Source organism: Brassica oleracea, chromosome C4, assembly GCF_000695525.1.
Source record: "Brassica oleracea var. oleracea cultivar TO1000 chromosome C4, BOL, whole genome shotgun sequence".
NCBI classification, from domain to species: Eukaryota; Viridiplantae; Streptophyta; class Magnoliopsida; order Brassicales; family Brassicaceae; genus Brassica; species Brassica oleracea.
The window spans coordinates 38,893,481-38,908,288 of record NC_027751.1 but is presented as its reverse complement, the minus strand read 5'-3'; the positions used below and the strand labels follow the sequence as shown (position 1 = coordinate 38,908,288).

Sequence of the window (14,808 nt, the reverse complement as noted above, 5' to 3'; positions counted from 1 at the left end):
TATCGAGAAATAATTTGTGCAATCGTCGTAAAACATTACTCTCAAGGTAATAAATGAGATCCGTTAAACATTACAAATGAGATCCGTAAAAAGTCAGTTGCAAAGAGCAACGAAGTACTAAAGATATAAAGAAAAAAAATAGATGGTGTGAAATAAAGGGGAGGGGGGTCCTCAAGAGTTGGTCGTGCTCAACAAGTAGTCCCCGACTGTCAAATGAAGATGGTCTCCAAGGACCACAGTCACCACTGGCAGCTTCTCAATGCAGCTTACAGTTATCTGCTCATCCAACAACAAAAAGCATTTAGGCACACCCCAAATCTTAGGGTTCATCAAAAGCTTAACTAACAATCAGCATTTACCTTGCCATTTCCTTCTTGGAATTCTGATTTCAAATTAGAATGGTCCCGAGATAACAAGTACGCTTGGAGCCCGCTTGCAAATTTCACATCTCCTGAAACCATATTAGATGCATTCGTTAAAACAGAGAAAGAGAGAGAATCAACAAGCATTTATTATTATGATGAGATGGTGACTCACCTGAATACAAGACAATAATAGCTTCTTCATTGAACTTCAAAGCTGGTCTAGCCAAGCTTATCTTAAAGGACAGCTTTGAAACATTTTGAAAACTCTCTTCAGATAATATCACCTACAAAATAACAGACACCAGATCATTCATTACGCTTCTGACTGGGGTAAAGCAAACGTTGCAGGCGTGGAAGGAGTGTTGATAATGATGATGACTTACTGCATGTGATGGCATCAACGTCGACAGAAGCAAAGAGGAACCAATTGTATCCTTTATGTATTGTTCCTGCCCACACAAAAAAGAAAGATGAACGATAAGATATTCTCTTATAGCAATGCACTTGAAAGGTTCAAGTATATGTGTGTTTTCAAAAGGAAATCATCACATCGGATAGATAGAGCTTTAAGTCAAGAAGAGAAACACAAAACAAACGCAGTTACCTGAGAGTTCAGAACTTGTCGCAACGCAGATACATCTTTGTCCAATGATTCAATGTACACTTCCACAAAGTCTGTTGGTTCCAGACCTGACTTCTTCCTTAGTTTTTGGATCCTATTCACAATCTATATAACACAGGGAACGAATAGCTCATGAGCACCGCATCGGAAGAAAAATGACAAGATACAGAAAATTCTTATACGAAAATGTATTCCTACGGTTTCATCTAAACAGCCGTGCGGCATATTACGGAATATCTATATACCTCGCGAGCAACACCTGCTTCATACAACGAATCATCTGCTCGTAGATCCAAAATCACCAAAACATCACCTGCATCATGAACGAAAGAAAATTTTGCAAGTTATCATTAATCGTAGAGCACCCGTAATCGATTAAAGATTCAAACAAAATTGACAATAGAGAAGGTAATCAGTTATGCTCCGTACCATCTCCATTTGCATCAATCTCTGTCTCCTTCAAACCATCCGGGCGTTTGAAAACCCTGACAATCTGAACCAAAAGTGTCAGAATTTAGCTATGTACAGCATATTCTTTATTTTCTAACCCACAAGAAAAAAACATAGGATGAGATACCTTTATATCTGTTAGCTCCAGCGTGTGTCCAGCAATAGTAACTTTCTCGGCCTCCTCGAATCTTAAGATATCTTGCTGAGACATTGCTTTAACTTCTTTGGCAACAAGTCCCATTGACTTTCCAAGCCGTTTTCCCAATGCACTATAGGGATGAACAAGTCAAATCGCTTTCTACATTGAGTACAAAAGGTTAAAAGCAAACCGCAGGAAGAAAAGTTGACCAACCTGAAATCTGGTTCTGCTTTTAGAGACGCATACTTCAGAGTATCATTGCATGGCACTAGAGATCTTACATTAAGTTCTTCCAAGACATACTGCAAGGGAAAAACAAAATGAATGAGCTTATAGTATTGGTTCTTTGAATATCAAGTGAAACCGTATAGCTGTAGAGACATGTTTTTCTGATTTCAAACAACCTCGAAATTTTCTTGTAGATACTTAATAAAAAACTTCAAGAATGGTTCTTTGAATATCAAGTGAAACCGTATAGCTGTAGAGACATGTTTTTCTGATTTCACGAACAACCTCGAAATTTTCTTGTAGATACTTAATAAAAAAACTTCAAGAAGATACACTAACACCACATACCTCTCTTAGTTTTCCAGTTATGTCATCCAAGAATTCTGCATCTGGATGAACTACAGTGATTTCCCTGATACAACAAGGATAATTATGTGTTACTTTTTTTTTGTTCAGTATAGGCTACCAAAACAGATGCTGCAAGCAAGAATAGTGATTAAGTACAAAGCTCACTTTAGAGGAGTTTTCAAGGGTAGCTTGTGACGCTCACGAATGTTCCGAGCAAGATCGATGATTGTCATCATCCTTGTAACACTTTGCTCAATCCTCTCATCTCTCTGTTAAAATATAAATAAGTAAAAATTCAGACAATTATTATGTTATCCCTGCGTATAGTGATATGGACTTCAGTATTACCGTTCCTTCCGCTTCAGGGAAACTGCAGTAATGAATGCTTTCCTCAGAACCTTCACATGCTTTCCGCAGATTCTGGTATAACGTCTCAGTGAAGAAAGGTGTAAAAGGGGTCATCACTTTGCAAGAAGTGAGGAGCACCTGAAAATCCAGACGATTATTAGTCATTACATTTGTTCAAATAATAGTCACCATGAAAACAATAATATTCCCACAACTATTTACTATACATTGTATAGGGTTGAAAGAGCAATGTGACAGTCATCTTCTCCTGTCCGGCCTTTTAGCCTCTTGCGGTTGAATCTAACATATATGTTAGTGAGATTGTCGAGGAACTTCAAGAGATAAGGAACAACCTGAAAAGGAAAAGAAAGATATGATAAATACCACGAGACAGTGATCGCTTGTTTTCTAGTACAAACACCACATCATGCTGAAAAAGACATGTAAATAGCTTACAGTGTAAAGCCGATATCCATCCATCTCCTGGCGGACAAAATGAACAAGACTCTGCGTAGCTGAGTGAATCCATTGATCGAGAACGTTTGATGACCGTAAAGTTGCTAGATTAGTAGGAACAAATGGTCCAGAGCCCTCAATCTCAAGTCTCTTCGCATTCTGAACAAGGAACCGATACGCATTGTACCATGGAAGAAATACATCTTTGACCTAGAGACCCCCAATACAGTGACCAAAACAGTTCAGAAAAACAATAGATCTACTCAAATAAGCAGCAACAAAATCAACAACCAAGATTACTCACAACACCAAGTACTCCTTCCTTTTTGAAGCGTAGTGGCTCAGCACGTACGACCGGAGAATTTATGATGTACAATCGCACAGCATCCTGTCAGCGTTCACGTAAAGTTACTAATTAATGACGTGTTCACAACTGCCAAGATTTCCATAACTAATAGAAAAAGAGAAACAAAAAACTGAAAACGCAGCATAAGAGCATATTACAGGGACAACTTACAGCTCCATACTCATCTATGACTTCCAAAGGAGGTGGATAGTTCCGTAATTTCTTACTCATCTTTTTACCATCCTCAGCAAGCACAAGGCCATTGCAAATCAGATTTCGAAATGCTGGCTTTCCAAATAGTGCAGTCGACAGCACCATAAGAGTATAAAACCTGTATATGCCAAACCAGCAGTTAAGATGTTATTAATTGCCTACTAAGCAGAAAAACAATATTGCTTTTTCAATACACTATCACATTTGCTACATACTGAATTAATAACACCTTCCATTAGCCTCGACTCATTACTTAATTTAAGTACAGTAACTGAGGATAGTTAAGATCTAGACCATCCAATACATTAAAGGGAGGGAGCAACCCCAGAGATATAGTAATAGATAATTTATATGCAACTTGAACATACCATCCACGAGTTTGATCAAGCCCTTCAGCCACAAAATGACCAGGGAAATTCTTCTCAAAAAGCTCCTTGTTTTCAAAAGGATAATGGATGTACGCGTAAGGCATTGACCCACTCTCAAACCAACAATCAAAAACCTGTACAGGTAATATAAGCATAAGTGTGAGATAACACTCTAGATAACCAAGGATTATAGATAAAATGAAAGAACACGGGATCAATCTTACATCTTCTACACGATGGAGCACACCAAAGTCAGGCCCACGACTGGATGGGATTGTAATGTGATCAATATGGTGACGATGCAGATCAAAGACCTGAACCAAAAATCATCGGAAAAACAAAATGAGCACCAGGCCTTTTTGACAAGTAGTTGCAACAGAAAGATAGACAAACAAAATGCAAAATCAAAAGAAGAGACCTTGACACCAGAGAGCTTTTCAAGCTTCTCGACAGAATCCATGACAACAATTTCCTCACCATCATCACTGATCCATATCGGTAGAGGCGTGCCCCAAAATCTACTTCGGCTAACGGCCCAATCCCTTGCGTTTTCAAGCCAATTGTGAAAGCGTTTATCCTGAGTTGCAGGTCAATGAAAAAGAAGGTATCAGGAAAAATGTATTCACGTCATTCTCTAAAACTGCTATACTCGTAATACATTTAGAGTATTGATCTTTCTTCACTGACCTTCACATAATCAGGTACCCAGTGTGTCTGTTTATTGTTTTCTAACAACTGTTCCTTCAACAGCTCCACCCGCACAAACCTAACAGGACAAACACAAACAAACTTCAGCATCCTAACCACGCAAAAGAATGAAACAACAAGCTTCATATGATCTTTGCTAATTCTACGTGCCATAAAGATCTGATGTTCACTACTTGCTGAAATAAATACAATATGGAAATGAAAACATGGAAATCAAGATAAAGTGCCTCACTGGAACTAGGACTGAATGATGCAACAACTAAGACCTTAGCTCAAGCTCATATTAAGCAAGAAGCATACCAACTGGGAACGGCTCTATATATGAGAGGAGTGTCTGATCGCCAGCAAAATGGATATGAGTGAACAAAGCTCCCCGTTTTAACAAGCCTGCCTTTGGCCTGAGATAACAAGAAATATTATTTGACAATAAGAAGCCGCCTAGAATTAACAATCCAATGGTCCAAAATGCACATAGATCCTCAGACACTTGAAAAAAACATCCAGGCCTGGTTAGGCATCAATAATTACCTTCACGGCTTCAATTATATCCTTGTCTGCATCTTTGACATACCGGCCACTGAAATGGGTAATTCTCTCAGTGAACAACCCATCGTCATCAACAGCCACAACTAGATTCTCACCCTGAAAGAGAGTATCAAAACATATAGAACATTTACCATTATGAGATAAAGGGAGCTCAGTAGAATAGAGACGAGCATGGGTCCTTAAACATACTGTAAGCCTAAACAAGAGAGAAAGAAACTACTAATGAGGATCTCTTCCGAAACAAATAAATAATACAGCGTAGTCCCTTGAACCCCAAATGTAAATCCCAGGAGTTACCAACCCAAAATCAAAGATCAACTAAACCCCAACTTTTCTAGTCATGTCTGACGTTAAGGGGTTGACAAGGATAATGTAGTCAAAACCTAACCTTTTTAATGATGTTGTTCTCGAGACAAACACGGTAATCGTCTTCACCAAAGGCAGGAGCACAGTGGACAATACCGGTACCACTGTCATCAGTGACATAACTATCTGCTACTACTCGGAAGGCCTCACTTGAGAAATCACTAAAGTACTCAAACAAAGGTTCATACTTCTTCCCAACCAGGGAAGCTCCATCAAACTTCTCCAAAACTTCATAAGAATCAGCTGCACTGTCAGGTTTAGCACCACCTTTGGCTTTAGGATTTGCTTTCTTTATATCAGCACTAGCCTTGGGCTTATCAGCGGGAAGGGCTGACAAGCGAGATTCAGCAACAACGTAGACTTTCCCATTGTGCTTGTTACGAACCTTGACATAAACAAACTTGGCATTGACACACAAAGCAAGATTGCTAGGAAGCGTCCACGGAGTAGTAGTCCATGCCACAAAAGCAGCATTATCTTGATCACCAATGACTGGGAACGTCACCATAATCTCAGGATCTGGAACGTCCTTGTAGTTCTGACCAGCTTCGAAATTGGATAACGGTGTCTTACAACCAGTACTATAAGGCATAACCTGCACCAAAAACATAAATCAATTCACAAGATTCCAATCAAAGCACATAATGGAGGGAAAGCCAAAAAAACCTTGAAGCCTTTGTAGACAAGATTCTTATCAAAAAGCTGAGCAAAGACCCACCAAACACTCTCCATAAAGGGCAGATCCATCGTCTTATAGTCGTTCCTGAAATCAATCCAACGCCCAGTCCTAGTAATCACCTTCTCCCACTCCTCCACGTAGCGAGTCACGATGCTCCTACACTCTTCGTTGTACTTATCAATCCCCATCTGAAGCACCTGATCTCTCCTTTTGATATCGAGCTTCTTATCGATCTCGTTCTCGACGGGGAGGCCGTGGCAGTCCCAGCCGAATCGACGCGTGACGTGGTGACCGGTCATGGTCTGGTACCGCGTCACGATGTCCTTGATCGTACCGGCGAGGATGTGGCCGTAGTGAGGAAGACCGGTGGCGAAAGGAGGGCCGTCGTAGAAGATGTACTCGGGGAGGTTCTCGGTTCGTTTGAGCTGAGTCTTGAAGGCATCGATTTGAGTCCAGAAAGAGAGTACATTCTCTTCCTCGCGGGGAAATGAGAACTCCTTCCCTTCGCAGACTTCTTCCATGGCTAGAGAGAGAGAAATGGAGAAATTAGGGTTTCTGTGGGATTGACTCAACACAGACTATAACGGCGCAGGTGGGAGTGACGACTTTGATACATTTAACGGGCTGAGCTTATAACGTATATAGGGCCTTTTAGGTTTCAATATGTTACCTCTCTTTTTTTTTTTGGTGGCAATGTTAATTTACATAAGCTCAGAAAATGTTAGAAGAAAACTATTCTTCTTTTGCCATCTTTTCATTACACTTCCTTTGAAAATCGATGGTAACAATGTTTTTTTCTTTTTTTTAGAACATAAACTGTTAGATTGGGCTTTCGAACTCGGATTCGATGGTAACAATGTTAATTTAAATATGTGATAAAAATATTAAACTAATCATTCTAAATCATTTATAAATGTTTAAATAATTATTTATAAAATTTTATAAATTCAATCAAACTCTCTAAATATTACACTTTAAACAATAATCACTAAACTGTAAACCCAAATGTTAGAGTATTTTTCATGGTATTCAAATTACTTGTGTTTAAGCAATTTCTTTTGGTATAACTTTTTTCTAAATCTTGACTGAAAAATAAAATTACTTACAAAATTGACTATGCCAATCAAAATTTAGAATGATGTGTTCAGATTTTATAATTTATAACATTCAATATTAAAAACCCTCTTCACTTTTGATCAACTAAAAATTCAAAATTTTGTGAATAATTAATTTCTGTACTTATAAAAAATTAAAATTTTAGAAAAAATCAACAAAAAATTGTATCAGAAATTAAAAGTTAAGATTTATGATGCTTGATTAAAGTTTCACAAAATAAAGATTACATCGAGTTTTACGGTCTACAATTTAGAATGTATGAAATATTATACAGAATTTGAAAAAGTGTCTATAAAATTATTAACTTTCAAGAATTTTGAGAAGTTTACGTAAACATCACTTTCTCAGCAAGTGTGTGTTCATGGTTAAGTATTATGATAATCTTAACAATTTTGCTGTTCATCTATTTTATTATAATAGTTACAATATTTCTGACTATTTAATTTAGAATTTAATCTTTTCTAATATATGTTTTTTGTGGATGGTTTTCCTTACACAAATCTTTTTGGACTGGCTATTTTTGGTTGGAACTTAATTTTTAAATATTATCACCTCAATGCATATTAATGATATTATGCCTAAATTATTTAGTTACAATTTACACTGAAATCTATACTTTAGATTTCTCTTGCAGTATGGAAACCCCCTTTGTCAAACCATTGGACTAATGGTTCATTAATACTTTTACATCCAGAGGTCCAACAAATTCAAATTATACTGATTATAGAGTAAATGTTACAACAAAGATTTTAAGAATGGTGCAAGACGTATCATCAAACATGGATCTTATAGGACATGTTTGATGTGGCGCAATCAGACGTGTATTAAGTTAGTAAAATTGTTGATTGTCGTCAATGTAATATTTTTCATCGTCGTAATAGCATAATTAACGAGACGTTCAAAAACAAAGATTTCTCTTGCTATATGTCTCTAATGGATTAAGGGGTTTAGACTAATCAACTAAATTCATATTTATATGGTTTATTAATCTGCCAAGGGTCTCAGTAATAACATTACTAGCTTGGTGTTTGAGAATGATTAGTCTATTGTTTTTTTGGGATATTTATTTGCTCTTAGAGCAGATGCTAAGTAATTATCACAAACCAAACTAGAAAAAAAAAACCTCGAGATTGATTAGTGTTTACAACTTCCGTAAGAAAATTTAATATTTTTCAACTAAAAATCACCGCAAACCTCTGTTGGTCAACCTGGAAAAAACTCTTTAAGGACATTAACCCAAAAAAACATGTACACAAAAAGTGTGTCTATGTATCATCAATATACTCTATGATAAAGCATCTAATCAACAACATCACTACTAAACAACTTGAACTTATTAGCATCAAGAACAAGTTTCCTAACAGATGAGAAAGCTCCCATGAGTCCCGCACAAGTGAACACAACCATTATCGTCATGTTTATCCAATACGTGAAGCTCTTTTTCGTAGGCTTGTATGTCATGTTGTACAGAAGCATTGGCAGCACGAAATCGAGTGGGATAAACCCAATCGCACCTACCACCGCGTTTATATCCCCAAAGAAAGGCAGCATCGCTGCCATGAATCCACAAAACGCCATATATAGCGTTCTTAGAATCAAACGCGGCACCAGGTTGCGTCTCGAGAACATCCCTTTTGTTGTATCCGCCGATTTCTTCTCCATTATCTCATACGCAACTTGAGAATACACCTACCAAAAACCCCTCTAAACGTTAGCCACTCGTCTCACTGCAAGATGTGTTATCTTGCTATCCAAGTAACCTTCAACATGATCACTTGACTATTTTTAAACTTACAAGGCCAATGGCGAAGAGCTGAAGAAGAACAAAGATGACCGCTAGGCCAATGACGACAATAGGAGCCAGAGTCGGTCCTTGGTCAGGCATTAGGTTCTTGAGAATATTAGAGCTCGAACTATTACCAAATACCCAATAACCAGAAATTGCAGCCGAGTAAAACGTGAAGAAGATCACACTATAACACAACAATAGTCCTTTCAACATCTTCCCTGTAGCTGGTGGGGCAAGAGTTGCCTGCATTTGTATATACGAGTAACATAATTAAATCTCAAGCTCAGTAATGGATATGTTATGATTGTTTTTCAGCATATTTGACCTGTATTTCAGACAAAATTCCATTTCCGAAAATAGCAGCAATGATCGAAATGGATGTGAAGGCACTAAAAACTCTCCCTGAGTCCGAAGGCTCTAGTGAATACTCACGTTTAGGAGCGTGTTTAGACAAGCCTTCAGAACCACCACAAAGCTATTTAGTCTCTAAATTTACCGTTAGTTGACGTTTTTTCGCTAAACTAATAATTATTAATAATAATAAAAATGACCGTACCTAGGTTGATACAAGCGGCAACAACGAGGAAGGTGTAGCCTAAGCTGAGAAGAAGAGAAACACAATTAATGTGTCTAAGAGAGTGAAAACTTGGGAGCTGTGACAGAACAACCATCACGGCTGTCACCATAGCAATGAACTCGTAGAGCTTCAAGGTTCCTTGTGGGAAAAGGCTCGAGTACATTATCTGTGTCACAAACAAAAATACATTTGATGGAACAATCTGGTCCGTACATGCATGTTTTAGTGGCCAGTAAGAAAAATTGTAATTTTATTTTTACTTCAAGGCATTGGCCTGCGAGTAGAATGGCGCCAATTCCGATTCCAGTGTTGATAGCTGTTTGAATGAAGATCACCACATAAAACATCCATCCTGATCCTGCACCACAATTCAATAACGGGTTCGAAAATTAAAATTGACCGGTTTAACAGAACCAATCAGTTACAAAACCGAAAAACTCCAGTCCAAAACCAAAGCTAAAACTAAATCAAATCGATGGATAAATATTAGTATAGCAGACAAACAAAATCAAGTTAAACGGACGAAACCTAAATAAAACTGATCAACTTTAAGAATCCATATATACTGTGTAATCGAAATTACTATATTAATTTAAACCGATCTATAAGCCTAAGAAGTTCTATCCAAAACCAGAAACCGGTTATTAAAATTCAGTAAGCATCACTTCAATACAACCAAACCGGAAGCACGTGTGCGAGCAGGAAATCTAACAGACGAATAAGGTCAAAGTATCTACACTGAAACTCGATCCACCCTGATCCACCCTATACGGATTTACCCAAAAAAGGAAAACAAATATATTAAAGAAATTTAATTCTGAGAAACGTTTTATTTTGTACCGAGAACGTCGGCGGCGAGTTCCCGGAATCGGATATGACGGCGGCCGGATTTTTCACAGTGATCAAGAACCTTGGACATGAGGTAGTAAGCATAGAAAGTGACGAGACCCATCGTCGTCAGGCACACAAACCCTAACCACCAGCCCAACCCCCTGAACGCGTACGGTAACGTCAAGATCGTCGGCCCTACGATCGCCGTCGTTAGATGAAATCCGGCGTGCCACCACTCCCCTGAGATTACAAGAATCAATTTATTAATTTTTGGAGAAAAGTTTCAAAAATCGGATAAGCAGTTCAGTGAGTTACCTTTTGATTGGAGGACGAAGAGAGCTCCCGCGTCGTTATCGAGCCGGGAAGAAGGAAAGATTTCGGATCTTGGAGGATCCGCCATTGATGATGGATTTTAGGTGGAAGAGAATAATGATTATGGAATTTTTATGAGAAAGTGATTCTTGGGGGTGAATGATGATAAACAACAACAACGTAGAAGTGGTAGTGCATTTTAGCTGGTGATAGTTTATACTAATTGCTAACACAGGAGTATGTATGTATTTCGTTGGTTCTTTTTAAAGATAGAAAACAACCTGTCCGAGTGGGGAAAGACGTCATTATATGCATTTCCCCCTTTATTCGGGATGTATGTAATAAAAGATTTGTTTCCGTATTGTTATCTCTTTTACTTATTTTGTTTATAATTATTAGGATTCCTTCTTTACTTTTCATATTTTCCACTTTATATTGTTAGTTTATACTTTTGGCTTATTGGTCAAGAATTTTAAAATTTTCACAGTTAAAGAGTTGAGTTTTTTTTAGAGGCTGATTGATGTAAGATTTATTGGTTAAGCATCATTTTTGTTATGCAGGGTTGGTGCATAATAAACTTAAGGTAGTCAATAGTTTTAAAAAATAGTTTCAAAAATAATTTTCGATTTTCAACAAGAAATTATGAAAAAAAAATTGGAAAAAAATTTGAAAAAGAAATTTATAAAAAAGTTTGAATTTAAAAAAAAATTAAAATTCAAAAACATAAAAAAAAATTATTATCTATTATTTTTATCATTAATTTTATTATTTTTATTTTATTTAAATAATTATTTTTTATATATATAGAGAACAAACGTATAAAAGACTTTTGTCATTTATTTAAGAAAGTATTTTTGAAAATGTCTCACAAATGGTAGTAAACATGAATAATAGTACCAAAAAAATGGTAATATGAAAATTCCCCGATCTTTTAGGGAAATTGCCACATAATACCACTTTTCATATCTACACTTATCACTTTTACCCTCATTTTCAATGAAGGGTAGAAGACACTTATACCCTTAGGGTTAGGTTAACTAATTTAAACTTAGGGTTTAGAGTTGAGGGGCCGGATAAAGTTTTTGGAATATGAAATTTAGGATTTTAATAAATATATAAATAAATACTTAAAAAATATAATTTTTTTTACAAAATAGTTCCAAACATAATTTTCGATTTTCATAAAGAAAATTTGAAAAAAAATAATAATAAAAAAATTTCGAAAAAAAAATTGAAAAATGTCGAATTTAAAAAAGTATAATTCGAAAACATAAAAAAAAATAAAAAAAATTTATTTTATTTTATTTATTTATTTAAATAATGATTTATTATATATATAGAAAACAATGGTATACGAGTCTTTTGCCACTTAGCAAAGAAGATATTTTTCAAAATATTTCTTTAGTGGTGGTAAAAATGAAAATTGGTACCATGAAAGTGATAAACATGAAATTTCTCCAATCTTTTACCAATTAATAAAGAAAATATTTTTGAAAATATTTTTTTAGCGATGGTAAACATAAATAATAGTATCAAAAAAATGGTAAACACGAAAATACATCTATATTCTATTCTAAAAAAAATAAAGCCACTAGAGAATCTACTTTAAGAAATTCATAGTAATACCATTTCATTAATTACTTAATATGAATATTTGATTATTTACATTAACCAATCAAAACAATATTAAGATATTTCTAAAATATCTTAATATTTTATAAGTTTATTACTAATAAAACAATTTTAACTATAACTTTAAATTTTATTTTATTTATAAAAAAATCTATTGAGACAAAATCTTACTATAACTTTTAAAATTGCTTATAAATTATTGCATTAGTTTTTCAAAATTAGTAATATAATACTATTATAAATAAATATTAACGATAATTTTACTTTAAAATAATAATAAAATTATATACTATTTTATAAATTTTATAATTATATTATATATTATATTAAAATAGAAGTAATATATGAATTAAATATAACAAAACTATATTAAAATAGTAGATTAACTTAGTTTATCTTAAAATATGCTTTCTTTTAAAAAAGTAAATAAATATCCAACAAGTTATCGTTGAATGCAGTATTTTTAATGAAAATTTTTTTGTTACATATGTTGAACTTTTATATTGACAACTATATATTATCTTTTTTATTTACTTTGAAATTCAAAACAATATATTGTCTAAAATGATTATATATAAAATATATAGCATCTAACTAAATTTTAGTATATATGTTATTTACAAAATATGCTATTAGAAAACTTTGAAATATTAATAATTCTTTAGAGATAATAATGACAAATCAATTTTAACTGCAAATTTCATGTTTATTTTCATCTATAACAAAATCTGTTATATTAAAATAAAAAATATTACCAAAATATTCAAATATGTTTCTGTAAGATAATGCATTAATTTAGTAATAAAAATAATTCAAAAGTCATTTAATCTTCCAAATTCAAAAATAATTGTGTAATTTTCCATATTTCTCTTTACCAAATATATAATTTTAAAATTTATTATTCCTAACTCAAAATTTATTATTTCAAATTTTACAAAAGATAAAAGAATAGATGCTAAAGAATAATTTTTTGAAATACAAAACGGGAAAAACCAATTATGCTGTAAAAAATAAATAGTATAATATTTTGAAATCTTCATTTAGAAACAAAAAAAAATCAGAAACCCTACTACCATAACATACACAAATATTCTATATCGATAAAATTTACTAAAATAATATGATAAATGATATTATGTATAAATTTACAAGAGTAATAGGGCTAGCTTACTTGGACAGTACAATATATTTACTTATAAAATTTTGCAGTATACTAAAATGATAAATGGTAAAGTATATTTTTAAAACATAAAATGGAAGTATAAGCTATCCTAAATAAATATAACTTAAAATGTTGTACATTTTATAAAATTTTTAAATAATGATCCAACTTAAAATATCACACATGAAATGAAATTGCGATTTCTATTTTAATAGAATATATATTATAGTTTTTTTTGGTAACACCTATAATAATAAAGTTATATCACGTTTTTTCTCCTTGCGCTACTTCAGTAATCAAAGAAAGAGAGAACATCATGTCATGACATTTATTAAATTTTACAAAATTTCTTTATCTTTCATTTTTATTATTCGAACCAAATATACTAAAATAATATCTAATATTCTATATATATATTTTTAAGTAATAGTATATTTTAAAACCCAAAAAACTATTATCTATATTTTCATTAAAAAAAATTAATACAAAATTAATAATATAAACAAAAATAAAAAAAAAATTAAAGAACACATTAAGAAAACTCACTAAATATAATTTATTCACCAAAAGGTCTAACAAAAATAAAAGATGTAAATCTTTAGGAATAAAAAGTATGGATGGATGGTTTAGTGATGGGGGGGTATGGATGGATGGTTTAGTGACATTAATTTAATTTAATATGCAAAGTCTGTTGTTTGTTTCTGATCAAAAAAATAATTTAATATAACTTTTGGTAACTATATTAAATATGTGAAGTTGCATAACTATACACTTATGCCATATGCATTTAAGAAATTATTTTTAAACTATATTTCTAAAGTTTGCAACATATTATATTTTCTTAATAGTTACCTAACATAATTAGTTAAGAATATTCATACCCAAAAAACCGATTCAAAATCGATCCAAAAATCAAAGTATCATACTCCATTAGACCTGGCCTATATACTCGAACGGTTCTTAAAGTGTTATATCCGAAAACCAATATCAAATCCAACCCGCACCGAAAACCAAACAAATCTTTTGAAAAATGTTTGAAAAAAATAATTTTAAATATATTCTGTTAAATATATATATATATATGGGTTGAAATGCTTTTATCTCGATGTAAACATATTTAAATCATACATATGAACGGATTTGAATAGATTAATATAATGTAAATATCATCTTCAAATATTTTAATATAAATTATATATACCATTAT

General features: G+C 33.5%; 2 protein-coding genes across 2 annotated transcripts; both read right to left on the bottom strand.

Moving 5' to 3' along the window:
• Positions 1-6,788, bottom strand: LOC106342225 (isoleucine--tRNA ligase, cytoplasmic). The gene is made up of 24 exons (XM_013781094.1): positions 6,170-6,788; positions 5,526-6,098; positions 5,120-5,233; positions 4,892-4,989; positions 4,571-4,649; positions 4,302-4,460; positions 4,108-4,197; positions 3,884-4,017; positions 3,474-3,633; positions 3,261-3,344; positions 2,957-3,166; positions 2,728-2,853; positions 2,501-2,638; positions 2,318-2,421; positions 2,153-2,216; positions 1,790-1,878; positions 1,565-1,706; positions 1,417-1,480; positions 1,233-1,300; positions 970-1,092; positions 749-814; positions 538-649; positions 360-451; positions 1-276 (listed from the first exon to the last, which is right to left on the bottom strand). Exons 1-24 carry the CDS (start codon positions 6,701-6,703, stop codon positions 172-174), a joined length of 3,528 nt encoding a protein of 1,175 aa, XP_013636548.1. The 5' UTR covers positions 6,704-6,788; the 3' UTR covers positions 1-171.
• Positions 6,789-8,501: 1,713 nt separating this feature from the next.
• LOC106339447 (probable GABA transporter 2) lies at positions 8,502-11,094 on the bottom strand. The gene is made up of 7 exons (XM_013778258.1): positions 10,811-11,094; positions 10,505-10,735; positions 9,925-10,022; positions 9,644-9,830; positions 9,413-9,543; positions 9,094-9,330; positions 8,502-8,987 (listed from the first exon to the last, which is right to left on the bottom strand). The coding sequence occupies exons 1-7, from the start codon at positions 10,893-10,895 to the stop codon at positions 8,598-8,600; spliced, it is 1,359 nt and encodes a 452-aa protein (XP_013633712.1). The 5' UTR covers positions 10,896-11,094; the 3' UTR covers positions 8,502-8,597.
• Between the last annotated feature and the right edge of the window lie 3,714 nt (positions 11,095-14,808).

Coding starts and splice junctions, on each gene's coding strand:
- LOC106342225 (XM_013781094.1), bottom strand. CDS start 6,703: ATGGAAGAAGTCTGCGAAGGGAAGGAGTTCTCATTTCCCCGCGAGGAA. Junction 3,167..3,260: donor AGGAAGGAGTACTTGGTGTT/GTGAGTAATCTT, acceptor GGGGGTCTCTAG/GTCAAAGATGTATTTCTTCC. Junction 815..969: donor GACAAGTTCTGAACTCTCAG/GTAACTGCGTTT, acceptor TTGTGTGGGCAG/GAACAATACATAAAGGATAC.
- LOC106339447 (XM_013778258.1), bottom strand. CDS start 10,895: ATGGCGGATCCTCCAAGATCCGAAATCTTTCCTTCTTCCCGGCTCGAT. Junction 9,544..9,643: donor TGCCGCTTGTATCAACCTAG/GTACGGTCATTT, acceptor GTGGTTCTGAAG/GCTTGTCTAAACACGCTCCT. Junction 8,988..9,093: donor AGCTCTTCGCCATTGGCCTT/GTAAGTTTAAAA, acceptor GGTTTTTGGTAG/GTGTATTCTCAAGTTGCGTA.